The sequence below is a fragment of the Sander vitreus genome, chromosome 15 (assembly GCF_031162955.1).
Source record: "Sander vitreus isolate 19-12246 chromosome 15, sanVit1, whole genome shotgun sequence".
In the NCBI taxonomy this organism is placed as follows: domain Eukaryota; kingdom Metazoa; phylum Chordata; class Actinopteri; order Perciformes; family Percidae; genus Sander; species Sander vitreus.
In genome coordinates, this window is record NC_135869.1 from 8,501,656 (window position 1) to 8,518,631 (window position 16,976).

Here is a 16,976-nt window from a genome sequence, read left to right on the forward strand (position 1 = left end):
ACTATTACTTTTTGGACATACTATATTATGACTTTTTTCCAACAAACTATACCATGAGTTTATTCAACATACTATGATATTAAAGTGGGTGACTTGTTGCTTGGAGGTAGAGTAATTCCCCTATAATTTCAAGGTTGGTGGTTTAATCCCAGGTTAATATATTATATTTATATTTTTTTTTTTTGGAACATTCATTAAAACAAGATGCTTGACAAAGAGTCTCACACAACATGGTACAGACACAGATAGTATTGACATGAAATTACATACACAAAGACATACATGTGGCAGCACAATGGCCCAGTGGATAGCACTGTGGCCTTAAAGCAAAAAGGTTCAGAATTCGAATCCTGGTCGTACCTGGCCTTTCTGTATAGAGTTTGCATGTTCTCCCCATGTCTGCGTGGGTTTCCTCTGCGTGATCCGGTTTCCCCCTGTAGATTAGGTTTTCCGGTCAGTGCTCTTGATAGGCACTGGCACAGATCTGGAGTTGGTCCCCGGGCGCTGTAAATGGCTGCCCACTGCTCCCTCGAGGGATGTGTTAAATGCAGAGAATGGATTTTGCTATATGTATGTGCATGTGACAATAAAGTACCTTTACCTTTACATACCACTAAGAAAAGATAATGGGGAAGAGTTACTTTCCTTATTGAAAATGACCAGTTCAAATTGTACTTTATTCAGTTTTCTGTATAACAGGTGACCACCTCTCTAAATAAATGTCCACCCTGAACTGTTGTTTTATGGTTATATTTTCCACACAGTTGACAGCTTTGACTCTTTGGATCCATTGGTCTAAAGTAGGTGGGTGGGGTTTAAGTCAGTTTCTCCTAATCATTTTATGGGCAACCAATACCAGAGCTCTGAGCATATAGAGTTTGGTTTTTCCCAGCCCTCTTACACGTGTGTGCCCTAAAATGATTCTCTGTGGTTTAACTGTAACGTTCAACTCCGACAGCTCTCCAATTACTCTCATAAACTCCCTCCCTTTTTTATACTTTTTTCAACATACTATACTAGGACTTTTTGTCGACATACTATACTATGATTTTTTTATACTTTTTTCGACATACTATACAATGACTTTCTTCGACATTCATTATAACAAGATGCTTGACAAAGAGTCTCACACAACATGGTACAGATACAGATAGTATTGACATGAAATTACATACACAAAGACAGACATATGGCAGCACAGTAACCCAGTGGATAGCACTGTGGCCTTAAAGCAAAAAGGTTCAGGGTTTGATTCCCTGTCGTCCGTTGCCTTTCTGTGTGGAGTTTGCATGTCCCCATGTCTGCGTGGGTTTCCTCTGGGTGCTCCGGTTTCCCCCTGTACTTTACTATAGTATGACTTTTTTTATGGCTTTTTTGGACATACTATACTATGACTTTTTTATACTTTTTTCGACATACTATACTATGACTTTTTTCGACATACTATACTATGACTTTTTTATACTTTTTTCGACATACTATACTATGACTTGTTTTCGACATACTATACTATGACTTTTTTATACTTTTTTTCGACATACTATACTATGACTTTTTTAGACATACTATACAATGACTTTTTTCGACATACTATACTATGACTTTTTTATACTTTTTTCGACATACTATACTATGACTTGTCTTCGACATAGTATACTATGACTTTTTTATGCCTTTTTTCCGACATTCTATACTATGAATTTTTTTAGACATACCTTACTGTGACTTTTTTTATACTTTTTTCGACATACTATACTATGACTTTTTTAATACTTTACTATGACTTTTTTTGACATACTATGACTTTTTTCGACATACTATACTATGACTTTTTCTAACATACTACACTATGACTTGTTTTCGACATACTATACTATGACTTTTTTAAGGCTTTTTTTGACATACTATGACTTTTTTCGACATACTATGACTTTTTTCGACATACTATACTATGATTTTTTTCGACATACTATACTATGACTTTTTTATGCCTTTTTTCAACATACTATACTATGACTTTTTTTCGACATACTATACTGTTTTCTTTTTCCATTTTTTCGCTTCAAGCTCTTTGACAGTGACATTTTTCCTGACAGCAGGCTTTTCTTCCAACAAGCGTTTTCCACCAATCAGCACAATGCAAATATAGTAAAAAAGTAATAAAAAGTCATATTATAGTATGTAATACATTTCTTTACAAAAAGTCATAGTATGGTATGCCATAAAAAGTCATGTATGACATTAGGAAGTCATGGTATAGTATTACATAATGTCCCAAAGGTCATAGTATAGAATGTCAAAAACTCTGTCCGTTACAAAAAGTCATGCCATAAAAATGTAATAATGCATAGTATGTCATAAATAGCCATAGTATAGTACACCATAACAAGTCATAGTAGAGAGTGTCACAAAAAGCCATAGTATAGTATTTGATAAAAAGTCATAGCCCATGCAAAGTTCTTTGTTCATTCTCAGTTGGCAGAAATTTCTAGTTTTAGTCAACAGTCTGAACATAAGTACCTTTTCTTTTAAACCCTGATTGCTCAATGTAAATGATAAAAAGAACTAAACGTCAAATTTAATTGGCTTTTAGTAAAGGCCTCAGGCTAAAAAACATTTGAAAATGATGCATAGCACATTCACCTATTGATGTGGAATAGCAGTGACACAAAAAAAACAACAGTTTTCTCAATTTTTCTTTCTATCTTTTTTTTTGGGTGTGATAAAAAGAATCCCATCTCCCATTGTTTGTAGAGGCTCAAAGGATTAAACAAAGTCAACAATGATGGAGAGGCACTGATCTTTTGAAGTATTTACATTTGTGTGTTTTTGCGTCTCCTTCCCCCTGAAGGCGTGTGTCTATATTTTTCCTCTCACAAGCTTCAGTCTGAGTTTGTCTTTGCTCCGGTTGGGTAAATGGCGGCCTCGGCGACAGACAGGTGCACTCCATCTTGTAAACCCGGAGGGGGTTTGGCATAAGACAAATGGGTCTGGGACCGTCACCCTGCCCCATTCCACCTGGCCCATCTCACATGCAGAAATGTTGTGTCATGGGATTTGTAGTCTTACTGCAAGTCCCAGTCCGCCCCAAGCAAGCAGTAACTCATCACTCACCACAAAACAGCGCTGAGACATCGCGGCTGAAGTAGACAAGTTTATTAATGATAATAATGAGGATGATGAGGATGATGATAATATTAATCATTAGTCATAATTATAATAACGTTAATGTCATAATAAATAGAACTCTTCATCTGAAGCACATAAAGAGAAGCATACAGAAAGAGAAAAAACTAAAACACAAAGTTCAGAGTACAGAGCCAGAGGAGGGGGCAGGGACTTCTAGAGACATTTTTTTAACCTTTCAATATATCCATTTAATTTTTTAACATTTTTAAACTTTATTTAACTGGAACATTTACAAAAAGGAGAAAGAGATAGATTTTAAAAAATCCTTATAAATAAATTTTGTCATTATTAGAACAAAATACAAGATTTCGGGTAGTCAGAGGATGTAGTTTTTTTTTCTTTTTCTTTTTCCCCCTGAAAGGACAGCTGGGGGAGAAGGGGAGGGGTAAGACGGGGTGAGGGTTATTATGTACAGAACACCAGGAATACAAAAGGGGCCAGTCGACTCACATACTAGAAGACTAGGGATGGTGGGGGGAGGGTGTCGCAGGGGGCAGGTGTGTCGGGGTCAGTGGGGGAGGCGGGGGGACTCTCAGAGGGGACATCCTGCTAGTGTCACAGCTCAAGCAGTTGTGCTCAGGAAGATCAGGACCAGGTCATTATACTGAAGGCATCTGAAGGAAGGAAGGGAGGGTCGCTTTAACCCCGCCCCCCGCTGAGGTGCAGGCTGGAGCTTTACACAGACATATTTGTAAAGAATGTAAAAAATGTGTGTCAACGAGCTGAGACAAACAGCCACAGTTTAGTTAGAGTGCCAGTTAAAAATAAAGAAGAAATAAAAAAGCAATTAAAAATAAAACCCATACCTAACTACTGATGTAAGTACTGCTACTAACATGGAAGACCAGCAAGTCTAAATAGTTCGATTAGATACATTAATATTCCACCAATAAATATTTTTTCATATTGACAATGGTTTAAAATATGATGTGAAACAGGTTACACATTTTCTTGAACCCACAGAAGATTTGAAGGCAATACAATCTCAGGTGTGTTTTTAAGTGATTATTCTGTCAGTATTCAACTACCGCTCCCATGAGGCTTAGCCAGAGAAGCACTATCAAAGCCTTATGGGAGCTGAGGTTGTGGAATGCTAACAAAATGGAATCTTTGTTTTATACAGTAATGCAATTAAAGCTAAGCGAACAGGAGCTGACTCTCTTGTTTTGTAGTTTCTGACTTCTTCTGTCCCCAAGTGCCCAAAACAAATTCTTACTACTGCAGCTTTAATGTGGCTAGACTGCATTTCTCTCCCCCCCCAGTTTTTACCAAAACAACAAAAACACTTTTAAAGTAAGCAAGCTGCTTTCTCATCCATTGGCTCTGGCTTAGTAAGAGTTCTCGACACATATCTCATACATCCTCAGTGGGAACCAATGGGCTTGTAGCTGTGAGCCAGACACAGGAAATCAAAGTATCAAGAGGCGGACCAACGCATTGTTGGTTTTGTTGTTTTCATGGGATTTTTTCGCAATAAAAATATAGAATAGCGCCAGCCACACTCCTAAGATTTTAGGAACTACTTGCTAACTAGAATAAGTAGATAATAGTGGTGTCTTCACATGACATCATATCTGTTTTTGTTGCAGAGTGCATAGATCATTCAGTGGATCAAACCTTAATGATAATGAGCCAAAAAAAAAAAAAGCTGTGGTTCTTCATCTCTGCCAGTTAACGCCAGATTTAAGCAGATTTTTGCCTCCCAGGAAGTTCCTGTCAAAGTAAAGCTCCAACCTGCTCCTGAGTTGTTTCTGACCCACCACAAGTCTGTAGCGCTGTAAGTAGGCCAGATGAATCATGTGACTCTCAGAAACAAACCTACATGTATAAAAATGCTAAGCCTGCATGTGATCGCTGCATGGGAGAACAAATGACCGACTTTACCCCAATTAGACTTCACAACAGTTAGTTGCCATGATATAGATACTCTTTGTAATATATGAGAAGCTGTCTACAGATGAACAGAGGTCGCGTGGGTAGGAGCCCTGATTCAGAACGTTTTTTTTTGTTGTTTTTTTTGGTTTTTTTACCTGAAATAAGTTAATCAAGAAGTGTGAGGTGAGATTTACTGTACAGGATATTAACAGTACACACTGTAGTTTTTTACAGGAAGTCAGGAGCTTAACCTTCTAGCAATTCACACAAAACCACTACTGACTAAGTAGTGTACCCTGAACTCTCAAACAAAGTTGTGCTTCACCCGAACCTGCTCGCCTCTGATAAAAACAACAACTTTCTTTTCAGAGCCAGCAGGTTATTTCCAATACGCAATAAAGCAGCCTGCCCACCAGGGTCAGCATGAGAACAGCAGTTCATAAGCCTGCTGCAGGAAGCTGCGAGCTGGGCTTCATCAGCGGGGCTCCTTTATATTAGCAGAAGAGCGAGCTCTTCCTCAGTAGTGATGAGCGAATGAAATCTGGGTCACGTCAATACACATCCGGGCTCCGCTGTCATCACAGAGTCTCACTGTCTTCTGATCAAAGAGCACTGGGACTGTGTGTTGAAATCATACTTTGGTTCAAGTAAGGAAAGAAAAATCAATATTCATAAACTTTTTTTATCTGACACCCACAACACCTTGCGCTAATTAGCAAGTCTTCCCAGCTCCAATAAAGGGCTGAAATTACTGCAGATGAGGTTCTCTGTCGGGTAAAAGTAGGATGTGATGTTTTGCATTTGATGGGGCAAAAATGTAGTATTGTTTGTAAATCTGCATGTGTTGCCAATCTATGAGCATCAGCACAGAGTGTGTGTTTGTGTGGTTAGGGGGGTGGGGGGGGTGGGGGGGGGGTTCAGGGGAGATCATTTCACACTATCACCATCACACTTTCAATCATATAACACATGATCACATGTTACAGTAAATATCAGGGACATATTTAGTTGGAGGGGGTCTGATAGCTATGTTCGGGGGCCAGAGGCTTTCCTGCCCCCCCCCTCTACTCCCTGACATCACCACAGCCCATATAATAGATATGTATATATATTTATATACAGAAAAAGAATACATACTTATTGGACACCCTAGACATTAATGTACATTCAAAGAACTGAACCAACATTCTTGTTTAAACACGTTTACAGTGACTCTTCTGATATAAAGAATTAAGGTTTCGCTTTCACCAAATTTAAACTTTTTTTCCACTTTAAAAGTTTTCAGTGCTGCAAAAAACAAAACAAAAACACACAAATATTCTCAGAATACATTGACAAAAAAAATTGACATATTTCAGCCCTCGTTCCTTGTTACCGTTGGATGGGCACTACTGTATTTCTATAATGTTTTTATCTAGCGACATAGTCTATATGCCTCAGGCTTGTGTTTTGGTTATGCACCTGCTGATGTAGTACAATGGGATTATTCGATTATAATTCAATTTGTTACATGGACGTTGATGAGTTATTCTCGTCAGGTGGAAACGTGCATCCTTGGAAGTTGTACGCACCTTATCATTGTTGGTCTGATAGTTTGTCCGTCGGTGCAGAGTGACACAAAGGCTTGGGCTCGGAGTCTGGCAGGTGAGTAAAGTCGGCGACTTCTGCGCCATTTTCTCTTAACTAGTCCTCAGTCATTGACCTCTGCTGGGGCGTGGAGAGGGGCAGACCGGGGAGGCTCGGCGTTATACCCTCTCACCGTGGCTCACCCCCCCACTCCCCAACGCTGTAAACCAGTGACGCTGCCCATTGGGGAGGGCGGGGATGCCCAATGGTGCTGCCAGGAGAAAGTGACATCACGACAGTATCCACGGGGGACGCTGCTAACAGTAGGCGCTGCCGGCCAGTGACACCGCAGAGGAAGGAGCGACATCACCAGCCCGAAAAAAGGAAGGAAGTAAGTAAGTAAGGAGGTCAGGGAGACTGAAAGGAAGAAGGTGGAGCAGTGAGACCAGGAGGCTGACCTTTGACTCCACCCACAGGAAGTACAGCGTAGAAAGTGCTTCTGCCTGGATGCCGAGCTCTCCCTGCCACCTTTCTGTTTATGTTTTTGTTTTACACGACCTCGGCGACAGAGCAGTTTGCCATAGAGAGAGGAGGGGGGGCTCCTCCCTCCTCCTTCCTGCATACCACAGAATCAGCATCAAGGGCCAACTGTTCATCTCCCTTACCAAAAAACATAAAAACAGATTTGTACATATATACTGCTTTATACACACTTTTTTTTTACCATTGTAAATCACAAAAGTATAGAAAAATAAAATGTTTTATAATAACGGGACACTTTTCATTCTCTCTGTCTTTTCTATTCGGCAAAAAGGTGGTCCCTGGTGGAAACTGGCTCACTCCGTCTGTCAAGTTTGTGGCTGGTTTGACACCGCTGCTGCGGCGCCACTTTGTACGCCTCCCGTCTTCCCCCGCCAGCCTCAGTAGAGGGACTCCTTCTCGTCTTCTTCTTCTTGTGTTATTTTCTTAAAGCTAGCTCTCCTCTCTTCGTTGTTTTCATCTGTGATGTCCATCAATACTGAGTACAGCTCTTCCTTTTGTATTTACTGGAAACAGGAGAGAAAAGTGGGGGAGACTGGTAAATATGCAGACTGTAATGTTATGATAGGCATATACAGTATAATGAGAGGTCTTATTAAAAGTCAGTGTGGAGCAGCAAGTTTATTACTTTCTGAAAGTTTTTAAGACTGAGGATCTTGTCACAGAAAGAAAGCAGAGGCTAGATAATAGTTCTTTGAAAAAAACCAAAAACACAAGTAAACATATTGGATAATGTATGAAATAAACAACACATTTTCTGTAAAGCCCTCCCGACCCGACATATTTTCCCATCTATGTAATGTACACTGTTAAAAGGAGTAAACGTTCACAATGCAAGGGTTAAGACACAGCGACGGAGTCAAAACAGCCGAAAGGAAACGTCTAAAACTCTACTGCAAAAAGTTTGAGAGCAGAGAAACAACAGCTTCATTCACTTTTCATCCCGGTCTTGTAATGTTGCATAAAAGCAGCTGGAGCAGAGGCCTCATGCCTGCCAACACTAGTGCTACTCCTCTCCCCAGAATAAAGATCAGAGTGCTCTGTAATCATACAAGTGGAGATCGGCAGTTTGGCAGTGCAAAGTCAAAATCTCAGTGTAATGGGGCTGGATGGAAGCAAAGGAAGGTTGGGAGGGGGTTGGTAGGTTTGTTGGGGGCAGGCAAGGCGAGTGTCCCAGGACCCTCCTCATGACAGATGCTTGCTAATTCGGAGTGATCTCAAGCAACTCCGTAGAGCTTCTGACAAAGAAATAAAAAAAGGAATGAAAGAAGACGAGGCTTTAATTTGAAAACGCCTTTGTAGTGTGTTACCCCCCACGCCCCCCTCCCCCAATCCAGAGAGACAAACAAGTGGCATGCTCAATCAGCCTCCACCCTATCTGCCCTTGCATCTATCTCATGGAGGAACTGGCCTCACCGCCTCCCCTATCTATCCTATAGCTCAGATTTACTGAGCGCTCGCTAGGGACCGCCTTACAAAAATATCCACATGCAGTCTTATAGCCCAGCAGGGAGGGAGCACAATAGCACCGAAGCCACATATAGTCCTCACTGACAGGCAGCCTAGAACTGGAAGGGCTGCCGAGACAAATATATTAATCACCCACGGACGTGAAGGAATCTGGGGAGGGTTAGTTTAGGTATTTGAGCCTGTGCTCCTTTCGGTCATAGTTTGTTAAAACAAGTCTATCTTTAGGAATTAAAACTGGAGCCCGTTAAAGGGTCTGTTCACCCAGATTACAGTAAAATGCATTTCTCTACTTAGACCATAATAGTAATATCAAGCCATGCAAACTGTTTTGATATATGTGTTTCTAAGATTGGAGGTGAATAGAATTTAGTTTGTGGTGCTCACTGCAGTGTAACTTTTGAAACTGACATACTTAATGCAGAAACTGTTTTGACAACAAAACTACTTGGATAGGTTTAGGAAAAGATTGTGGTTTGGGTTAAAATAAGATATTTGTTAAGTCACTTGCGTACATGGCGTTAGTTAAGTATGAAAGTTACATAATGTCGTGGCGAAAGTTAATTACGTATGTTACATACTGTTAGTTAAGTATGTAAGTTGCGTAGCAAAAGTACTACAAAATAATTTTTGACTTTTGTGGTAACAAGAGACATTAACAGAGGGTGAAAGACCTGTTTCTTTGACCCATCCATCCACCCTGACCTCTTCCCTACGTGGACTTTGTCACACTTTATTCTATGTCCCCTGACTTCCTCCATCAGCCCTGCATGTCCTGGCTCACGATTACGCGGATTATATACATATTAAATAGTGCATTACCTTTCGTAGGTATAAGTATGGCCAGTGAATGTTTTGTTGTGTGTACATTGTGTTTTGAGTGACATATACATCCCATTAATGCCATTTTCAAACAACAAAAAGCTATGATAATGGTTGCTCGGAGCAGTTACCTCAACTTTATTCATGGCTAATGTGATTTCTTAAATGAACTTACGATGACGATAGTTGCGTTGATCTAGTTCACGCTTATCGTCATTTTTGTGGCTTGTGTTTTGTGTATTTGTAGCACGGTTCGTTGTGCATGTGTTGTCGAATTGGTGAATATTTCTTAACTTGCAGTGCTTTTCAAAATGGAAAAGATATTTTCTTCTTTTGTTCATGTTTCCTTAAGTCACATAGCATTGAGCTCTCTGGGCCACCATAAAAATAGTCTATTTGCAACCATCTGTATGGCCAGACACCACCAGATGTATAAATATAAATAAGGTGCACACATACAAAAAAAACACATCCAAAATCAGATAATGATGAAAAACCCTTACAACAGCATCAACGACATCCATGTGTGAAGGCAGACATAATGTTCTCATAACTGCTTTATTCTGACACTCAAAAACAATCAGAGATTACTTATGTCACATATTGACAACAAAAATAACTCATGAATGAAGAAATGAGTCATAATAGTATACTTTTACCCCAAAAAGAAAATTACTTTACACCTTTCAGACAATATATTCTCATTATATAAATTACATACAATTCAAGAACAAGTTCAGCTGAATTGAAAATACACAGATAACCCCACTTCATATAGGAATACATATAAAACAGTTACTCAGAGAATTGCGATATAGTGTGTGTGTATATACATTTAAATGTATTTACAAGTACAGTAGTGTTTTTTGCTTGGTTCTCGTTTGTACAAATCTTTTATGTGGACTACCAAATGCACCTGCCAGCTTATCAGGGTTTAGTGAATATTCAATATAAATGATGAATAGAGAGTATTTTTTTCTGCTGATATGTAAACGCATTTCAATAGTACTATCATTAAGTACGAACACGTTTGGATCAATTCAAGGTCTGGTTGCATAAGCTGGTTATGAAATACAATTAAAGCAAAGTGAACCAAAAAATATCAAAGTGTTTTGTTTTATAAATTCACATTTAAATTACCACTACAATACTGACTACGAGAGTTATTTACATGTTTAGTCTTTAACATTTATGCCTTGATAAGCTGACACTGAAACAGTTAAACTATGCTAATTTTAACTTTTTCTGTAAACTGTAGACAAACCCGTGCAGACAGTTCCAAATGACAATACTCAAACTCGTCCCTGTAATAACATGGCTGTCGTATCGTAGTCTGTAATGGACCCTCATGCTGAGATACTGTATTTGTTGGGATAACGTATTACTGGCTGTGCATGCACACATTTTCATGTCTGAGCAGTTGACCATCAGGCCCTTTAACATTAGAAAGCACAATAGAACTGCAGCTGTCTGTTCATTTTGGGAATAATCTTGTGATTTAGGAGGTTAGAGGAGGTTAAGGAGGCAACAAATACTGCCGGATCTGTGAGTCCGATTATTTCCATTACACGTGCTAATTCTCTAATATACAGTGTAATAATTACTCAAAGCAAATTACAACGACTTTAAAGGATCCAAGAACAATATAAATCACTAATCATTTGGATGAATTATTAGTAATCTAAATATGAATTTCAAATTTTGAAATTGAACATGAATTAGTATTTTGAATTTATATCTGAATTATTTTGAGCGGAGATTTTTGGATATACATCAGATGTTGTCAAACAGCGTCTTTTGAAATCTCTTAAAAACAGCCTACATACTTAAGTTAACATTACATGCTGTTAATTTGTGAGCAAAAATTACAAATTTAAGAGCGCAAATTAGGATATGAGTGTATGACTAAACTGATATTCTAGACTGTAAATTGTCGGCTGATTGACTAATCAGTTAATACCGCTTCTATCTAGTAAGACATTGTCATGTTTAATATTGCAGTGTGTAGTCATATTGTATTGGACTGCATCAACAGTCCTCAATCATTGGATACTTTTTTTAGTAATCTCTACAAACTGGTTAAAGTTAATAATCTTGCCACTGATATATTGGAGGTCAGAGTTGAGGTATTGTGATGTTATTACAGGGACTTAGAGTGAAGTCATGTAAAACTGTACTCTAACTACAGTATGTTAGCAAACTGCATTCACTTTCTCTCTCTTCTCCCCAACACACACACACACACATTATATATATGCGCGCGCACACACATTCAGATCAGAAAAGCAAAAATCCATTTCATTCAAGTGTAGCTTTCTAATAGTGATCACTAACTGAAGACCCACAAGAAACTCCAAATGGACAAACTTCCTATTTGAAAAATGGTAAAAATAATATTCAGTTTGTTTCGACTCATATAAAAAACCCCAAATGGTGCATACGTACTAGCATATAAAAGGAAGAACAATGTTTGTTTACCCACATAAAGATTTTCTTTGACTCATGAAATTATGGGTTAATTTTTTTTGTATGTATATATATATGTATATACACACATTACTCTATATCATTTTAACATCTTGACTAAACATAACTAGCTGCATATGATACTTTTTATAAATAAGTTATATCTCGTAAAGTTTTTAAAAAGCTGAAAACAAAGTGCAACAAACACATTTTATTTTGAGACCAAAAAACACTTTTGTGAGTACATATAAATTAAATACCGTTGGTAATAGCTTTGAGTTGTATTTCCATAGCTGCACTGAAATGCTGACAACTAACCGCTACATAGAGATTTTCTTTTTACCTCACGTAGCACAAAGTTGTAATAAAAGCCAATGCAACCACTGTATGTCGACTAAGGGGCGAGCACTGCTGCACTCTACACACATTTATATTACGTTTCCTAACTCCTGGGTGCTTCTATATAATATCTTATTGTACGTGTATGTGTGTGCAGTGTTAAAGTTGTTATACAGTATATGTCTACATATATATAATACAGTAGCTTTAATAAAGAACAACAGTACAGTCTAATTTTATCATCCTCTCGGGGTCTCTGCTTAAACAAAAATCATCTCTTGTAGAAAGCTGTGTTGCAAAGAGGACAAACCTGCTGGTTGTGTTTAAATGATTAAACTATCCTGCCTGCTGAGAAGCGAATAGCACTGTATTGTAGTTTGTGAGTTTCAGTTAGCTTATCCTGAGGTAAAACATTTTGTGCAATGCTTAAAAAAAAAAAAGAGACCGGTGACTCGTATAACAGAACAGCCCTCTGTCAGGTTCACCCGCCTCAGTGCTGTGTCATTTCTGTGTGTGAGTGTAAGTCCATGTGGAAACTGTTTGGTGTTATAGTTAGGGCTGAGTACCTATTTAGATAGGCACTGACCGAATTGCAGTTCTTAGTATCGAGTATCGAAAAATGCCAAATTTCAATACCTAAGGAGTAAATCTCATCAGTGAGCCAATAAGCATGCAGCATGCTTCTACCAATATCTAATAATGCTGCTGATTGGCTGTCTAACGTTACACGTTGTAGAGTCATGCAGGAAAAACTACGTTACCCACAGAGACAGGGCTCACGTGGTAGCAGCTGAAAAATAAATAAAAAGATTTTTAAGATTATTTTTTCGGCCTTTATTCTTAACAGGACAGATGAAGACACGAAAGGGTGGAGAGAGGGGGAGTGACATGCAGCAAAGGGCTGCAGGTCGGAGTCGAACCCCGGGCCCGCTGCGTCGAGGAGTAAACCTCCACACATGGGCGCCTGCTCTACCAACCGAGCTATCCGGGCGCCCAGGATTTTTGAGTTTTGTAATGTTGAAACTTCTTTTTGTTAAAATGGATTGTATAAAATTATTATTGAAAAAAGTTCGGATCATCGTTCAGGCACCGGTATCGAGGTCATGGTATACGATACACGATACCCAGCCCTAGTTATAGTGCACCTTGAGTATAGTTTATCTCCCGTGGTGTGTTAGTGAGGATATTCAGCCATGTCTCCTGCAAATTAAGTTCATATTCAAATATTTAAGCTTAGCGGTTAGATTTTTGAGGAAAGGAACACTGCAGACAAATATAAAGCGATTAACCAATGACATTTAGTCTGTGAAATGTTGGAATCAATAACTTTTGGCCATTTTCTTTAACAATCGTCTATGTTAATTGACTACTTGCATCCAATCCAGTCTTGTAATTAATCCTATTTAGAAGCTACAGTCTGTTCTGTCATGTTTTATAGTTCTGCATTATATTGTGTCCACCAATTCTGCTCCTCCATATTTGAAACGCCATCCATTATGATGCATTCCAATAAGACAACATTACAATTTGTAATGCTGACACAGTCATAAAAACTGACACAGCTACTAACACAAAACACATTTTCTTTAAGTAGGCTTGACATATGAGACAGAACTATAATCCTGCAAACAGCAAAACACTCAGTGCTAACTTTTTAGAAATAGAAAGGCAACTTAAAAAAGGGTACTTTTTTTTAAAACAAATTTTCGGAAAGCCTGTGTTAAAAAGACTTGGCGGTTTACCAAGCAGGGTGTAATGCAAAACGAATACCCCTTAAAGTAAAGTCATTTACAGCAGCTACTGTAAGAACACATGGTTCATTTAGTCTGTCTAAATTTGCAATCGGTCCTGTGAAGTTTAAAAAATATCACTGCCAACTACTGGCATGAGAAGCAATGCAAACTCAGGCTGCTGGAGGGAAAGGAAAAACGCTCACCCTTGATATTTACCTTTTGGTTGTTCTTATTTTGAAAGCCACGTGACTTTGTCCCTGAAAGTAACCCAGCCAGCGTTACATTTCCCCCTAAAACATAACCGCCAATACAGAATAGTTGCATATAAATGTTCAGTAATTTGCAGGAGACTGGGCCGGAGTGTGAGCATTGTGAATCCAAGACAGAAAACTGGCCTTCATGACCCTTTATGCCGCATGCTGTCATACCACATAGTACAGCTTGTAAGGTTCCACAGTAGGACACTCCAACGTTTAAAGAAAACCAAAAGCAATCAGAGCAGTGCCGTCTTTGAGCTCAGAATTACCAAGGCATGTCAGTCAGCGTGTGGACTGATTGCATGATTTATGCACGTTAAATGGAAGGTTAGAAAAGTAATTGGAATGGATCGGTGATCAGTGGCAACCTGATCAGACTTGGTATGTGTCCCGTTTGTACGGTTTATATTTTTATATCATAAAAATGCCCCAGTATATTCTTAGTCAGATGACAGCGGCTGCACACACACACCTCTGAGCATGCATCATGCGTGCTGCAGTAGGCTCACATTGGTTATGGTGACACAGCACCCATCTACAGCAATCAAGATAATGCATATGTGCATAAAACTTTCCAAAAGAAAACCAAAAGCACAAAATGAATACAAAACAAGAGCAGACCAATGATGACATCAAATAGGTTGTTGTAGAAATATCGGCTTGAGAGGGTGTCAGGGGAGGGGCTCAGCATGGGGACCTGGAAGCTTTTAGTTTGATTTAGCTCTCCACCAAGGACCGGGCGTTTGCTTGTCACGTGTTTGTCTTTTTTTTTTGTATTTTTTTTTTTAAAGATAGATTTTTGTTTGTTTGTTGGGGTAATGTCTCTGTCTTTTCTCGCTTTTTTTCTTTCTTTTAGTAGGGAGTGAAGCGACTGTACCCTCCTCTGTATAGGCTAGCCTGCAACATCAAAGATGAAAAAGTACCAATCAGTATTCAGTTGACAGCTTTAGTCGGTTTCTCTTTCTCCACAAATTTCCTTCCGTTTTCCATACAAGTTATTTATAAAGGTTTTCATATGGCAATGATCGTGATATATTTAAGCCAATATTTGGAGTGTGTGTTAGGAACAGGTACATTGGGAGTAAAGACGGATTAGACTTGGAGCAGTTGATTAAAAAAAAAGTATTTTAATATAGTAACATAGAAAATGGCACTTTCTTAAAATAAATAGAAAGCACTGGGCCTGAGCTTACGTATTTTATTTAATTAATTACATTAAGAAATACATTTAAAAAATAGTGCTATTTTACTCGGGGAAAACTATTCCTTTTCAGGCTGTAACAATATCAAAGATTCAACCAAAGCAGAATAAGTTCAGAGAGGTTTAATCACAGCTCCTTTTCAAGTCTAGTGGAGGTGTCGGCACATTTCTGGAGGGGCAAACCACCACAGGATATTAGCCCTTAGATTTAGCACCATGCTCAAGATATCTAGGGCAGACACACACATAAAGCATGCAAGTGGGCCTATGCATGCACACCTGTACATGCACGCACGCACACACACACACACACAGTCCCTCTCATCTTTCGGTGGCTCTGCTGCAATTAGGAAGTCAGACAAACTCCAAAGGCTACTGAATGTCTTCAAAGGCTAATTTTGCCTAATTTCGGGGAGCCCTCTTGCTTGTACGAAACTTTTCATCCATACGAGATGCTTCTGTATGCTGGAAATGAGTAAAGAGAATCTCCAACCTCAACCTCAGAGGAACTAATTATTGTATATCTTTAAAATGCAAAAATGACTCCTCTCTGCTGGAGAACCATTAATCAAACATGATTAAAGAATTAGGAACCAAACTGGTCTTTTCTCTTTAGCCCTTGAGTTTATTCGATGTTGGCCCCAGCACAGCCCATCTCCCAGTAGCCCTGCCATTTGTTCACACACACACACAAACACACGCACACACTTGAGTCTGTGTTAACTCCCAACACACACTACATTAGCTCTGGTAATTTTAGGGGCCAAATCCAGTCTTCTACTTTCATTGAGAGGACGATCAAAGTGTCAGAGAAATGGAAGGAAATTTGGATGAAAAAGAAGAAAGAATAAACATTCAAGCACATTTTTTAATTACGTAAATGAAGAGGAAAAAGAAATGCCTTAATTAATGAAAGCTTTTAGCTAGCAGCTGCACCGGGGAACAGTACGGGTTTTTTTATGTTGTTGAAAAATCGCATGCATGCCGGAATGGTAAATTTCAGTCATTTCTCAAGCTGAGAGCACGCCTCCGATCAAGCTTGTGGGCAGGAGGGGAGGGCGAGACAACTCCCTCCCTCCGTCTTGCTCTCTCTTTTATGTCCCACGGCACACTGCTGCATGCGTTTGAACGTCCGTAATCTCTGGTTTTGGTCTGTGAGCCCAGTCCCATTCCCTCATCATCATAAAACAAAAACAAAGAGAAGCTCTCTCTGTTTAAAAAAAAAAAAAAGATGCTCTTTTATTTATCATCACTTTTCATCTTTGATGTTACAGTAGCTGCAAAAGCTAGCTAAAAACAGACATTAACAATTCAACTTCATCCCTTCAAGTTTGGTTTGGCTGAATGGGAAAAACAAAACACAACAAAACAAAGGTGATCCAACTCACTCTGTAGCGAGCTAAGTGATGGAGAACAAACACTTGGAAATGCTTGGAAATGTAGTTGTTGCAGTATGTCGAGATGCAAAGTTTGTGTAATAAAAAAAACGCACTGCAGTAATCACTCTCTCATTTCAGGAGG

The 16,976-nt window shown here is 39.0% G+C and overlaps 1 protein-coding gene across 5 annotated transcripts in view; it reads right to left on the reverse strand.

Annotated features, from left to right (window-relative positions):
- Positions 1 to 3,141: 3,141 nt before the first annotated feature.
- Positions 3,142 to 16,976, reverse strand: part of LOC144529823 (RNA binding protein fox-1 homolog 3-like) — a 179,571-nt gene continuing 165,736 nt past the window's right edge. For 4 of the 5 annotated variants that reach the window (XM_078269141.1, XM_078269143.1, XM_078269145.1 and 1 more), the window contains one exon: positions 10,008 to 15,151. In XM_078269141.1, the coding sequence (XP_078125267.1) occupies positions 15,107 to 15,151 (45 nt within the window). In that variant the 3' untranslated portion in view covers positions 10,008 to 15,106. Of the gene's footprint in view, positions 7,677 to 10,007; positions 15,152 to 16,976 lie in introns of those variants that run through there. The other variant, XM_078269142.1, reaches the window with a different exon arrangement.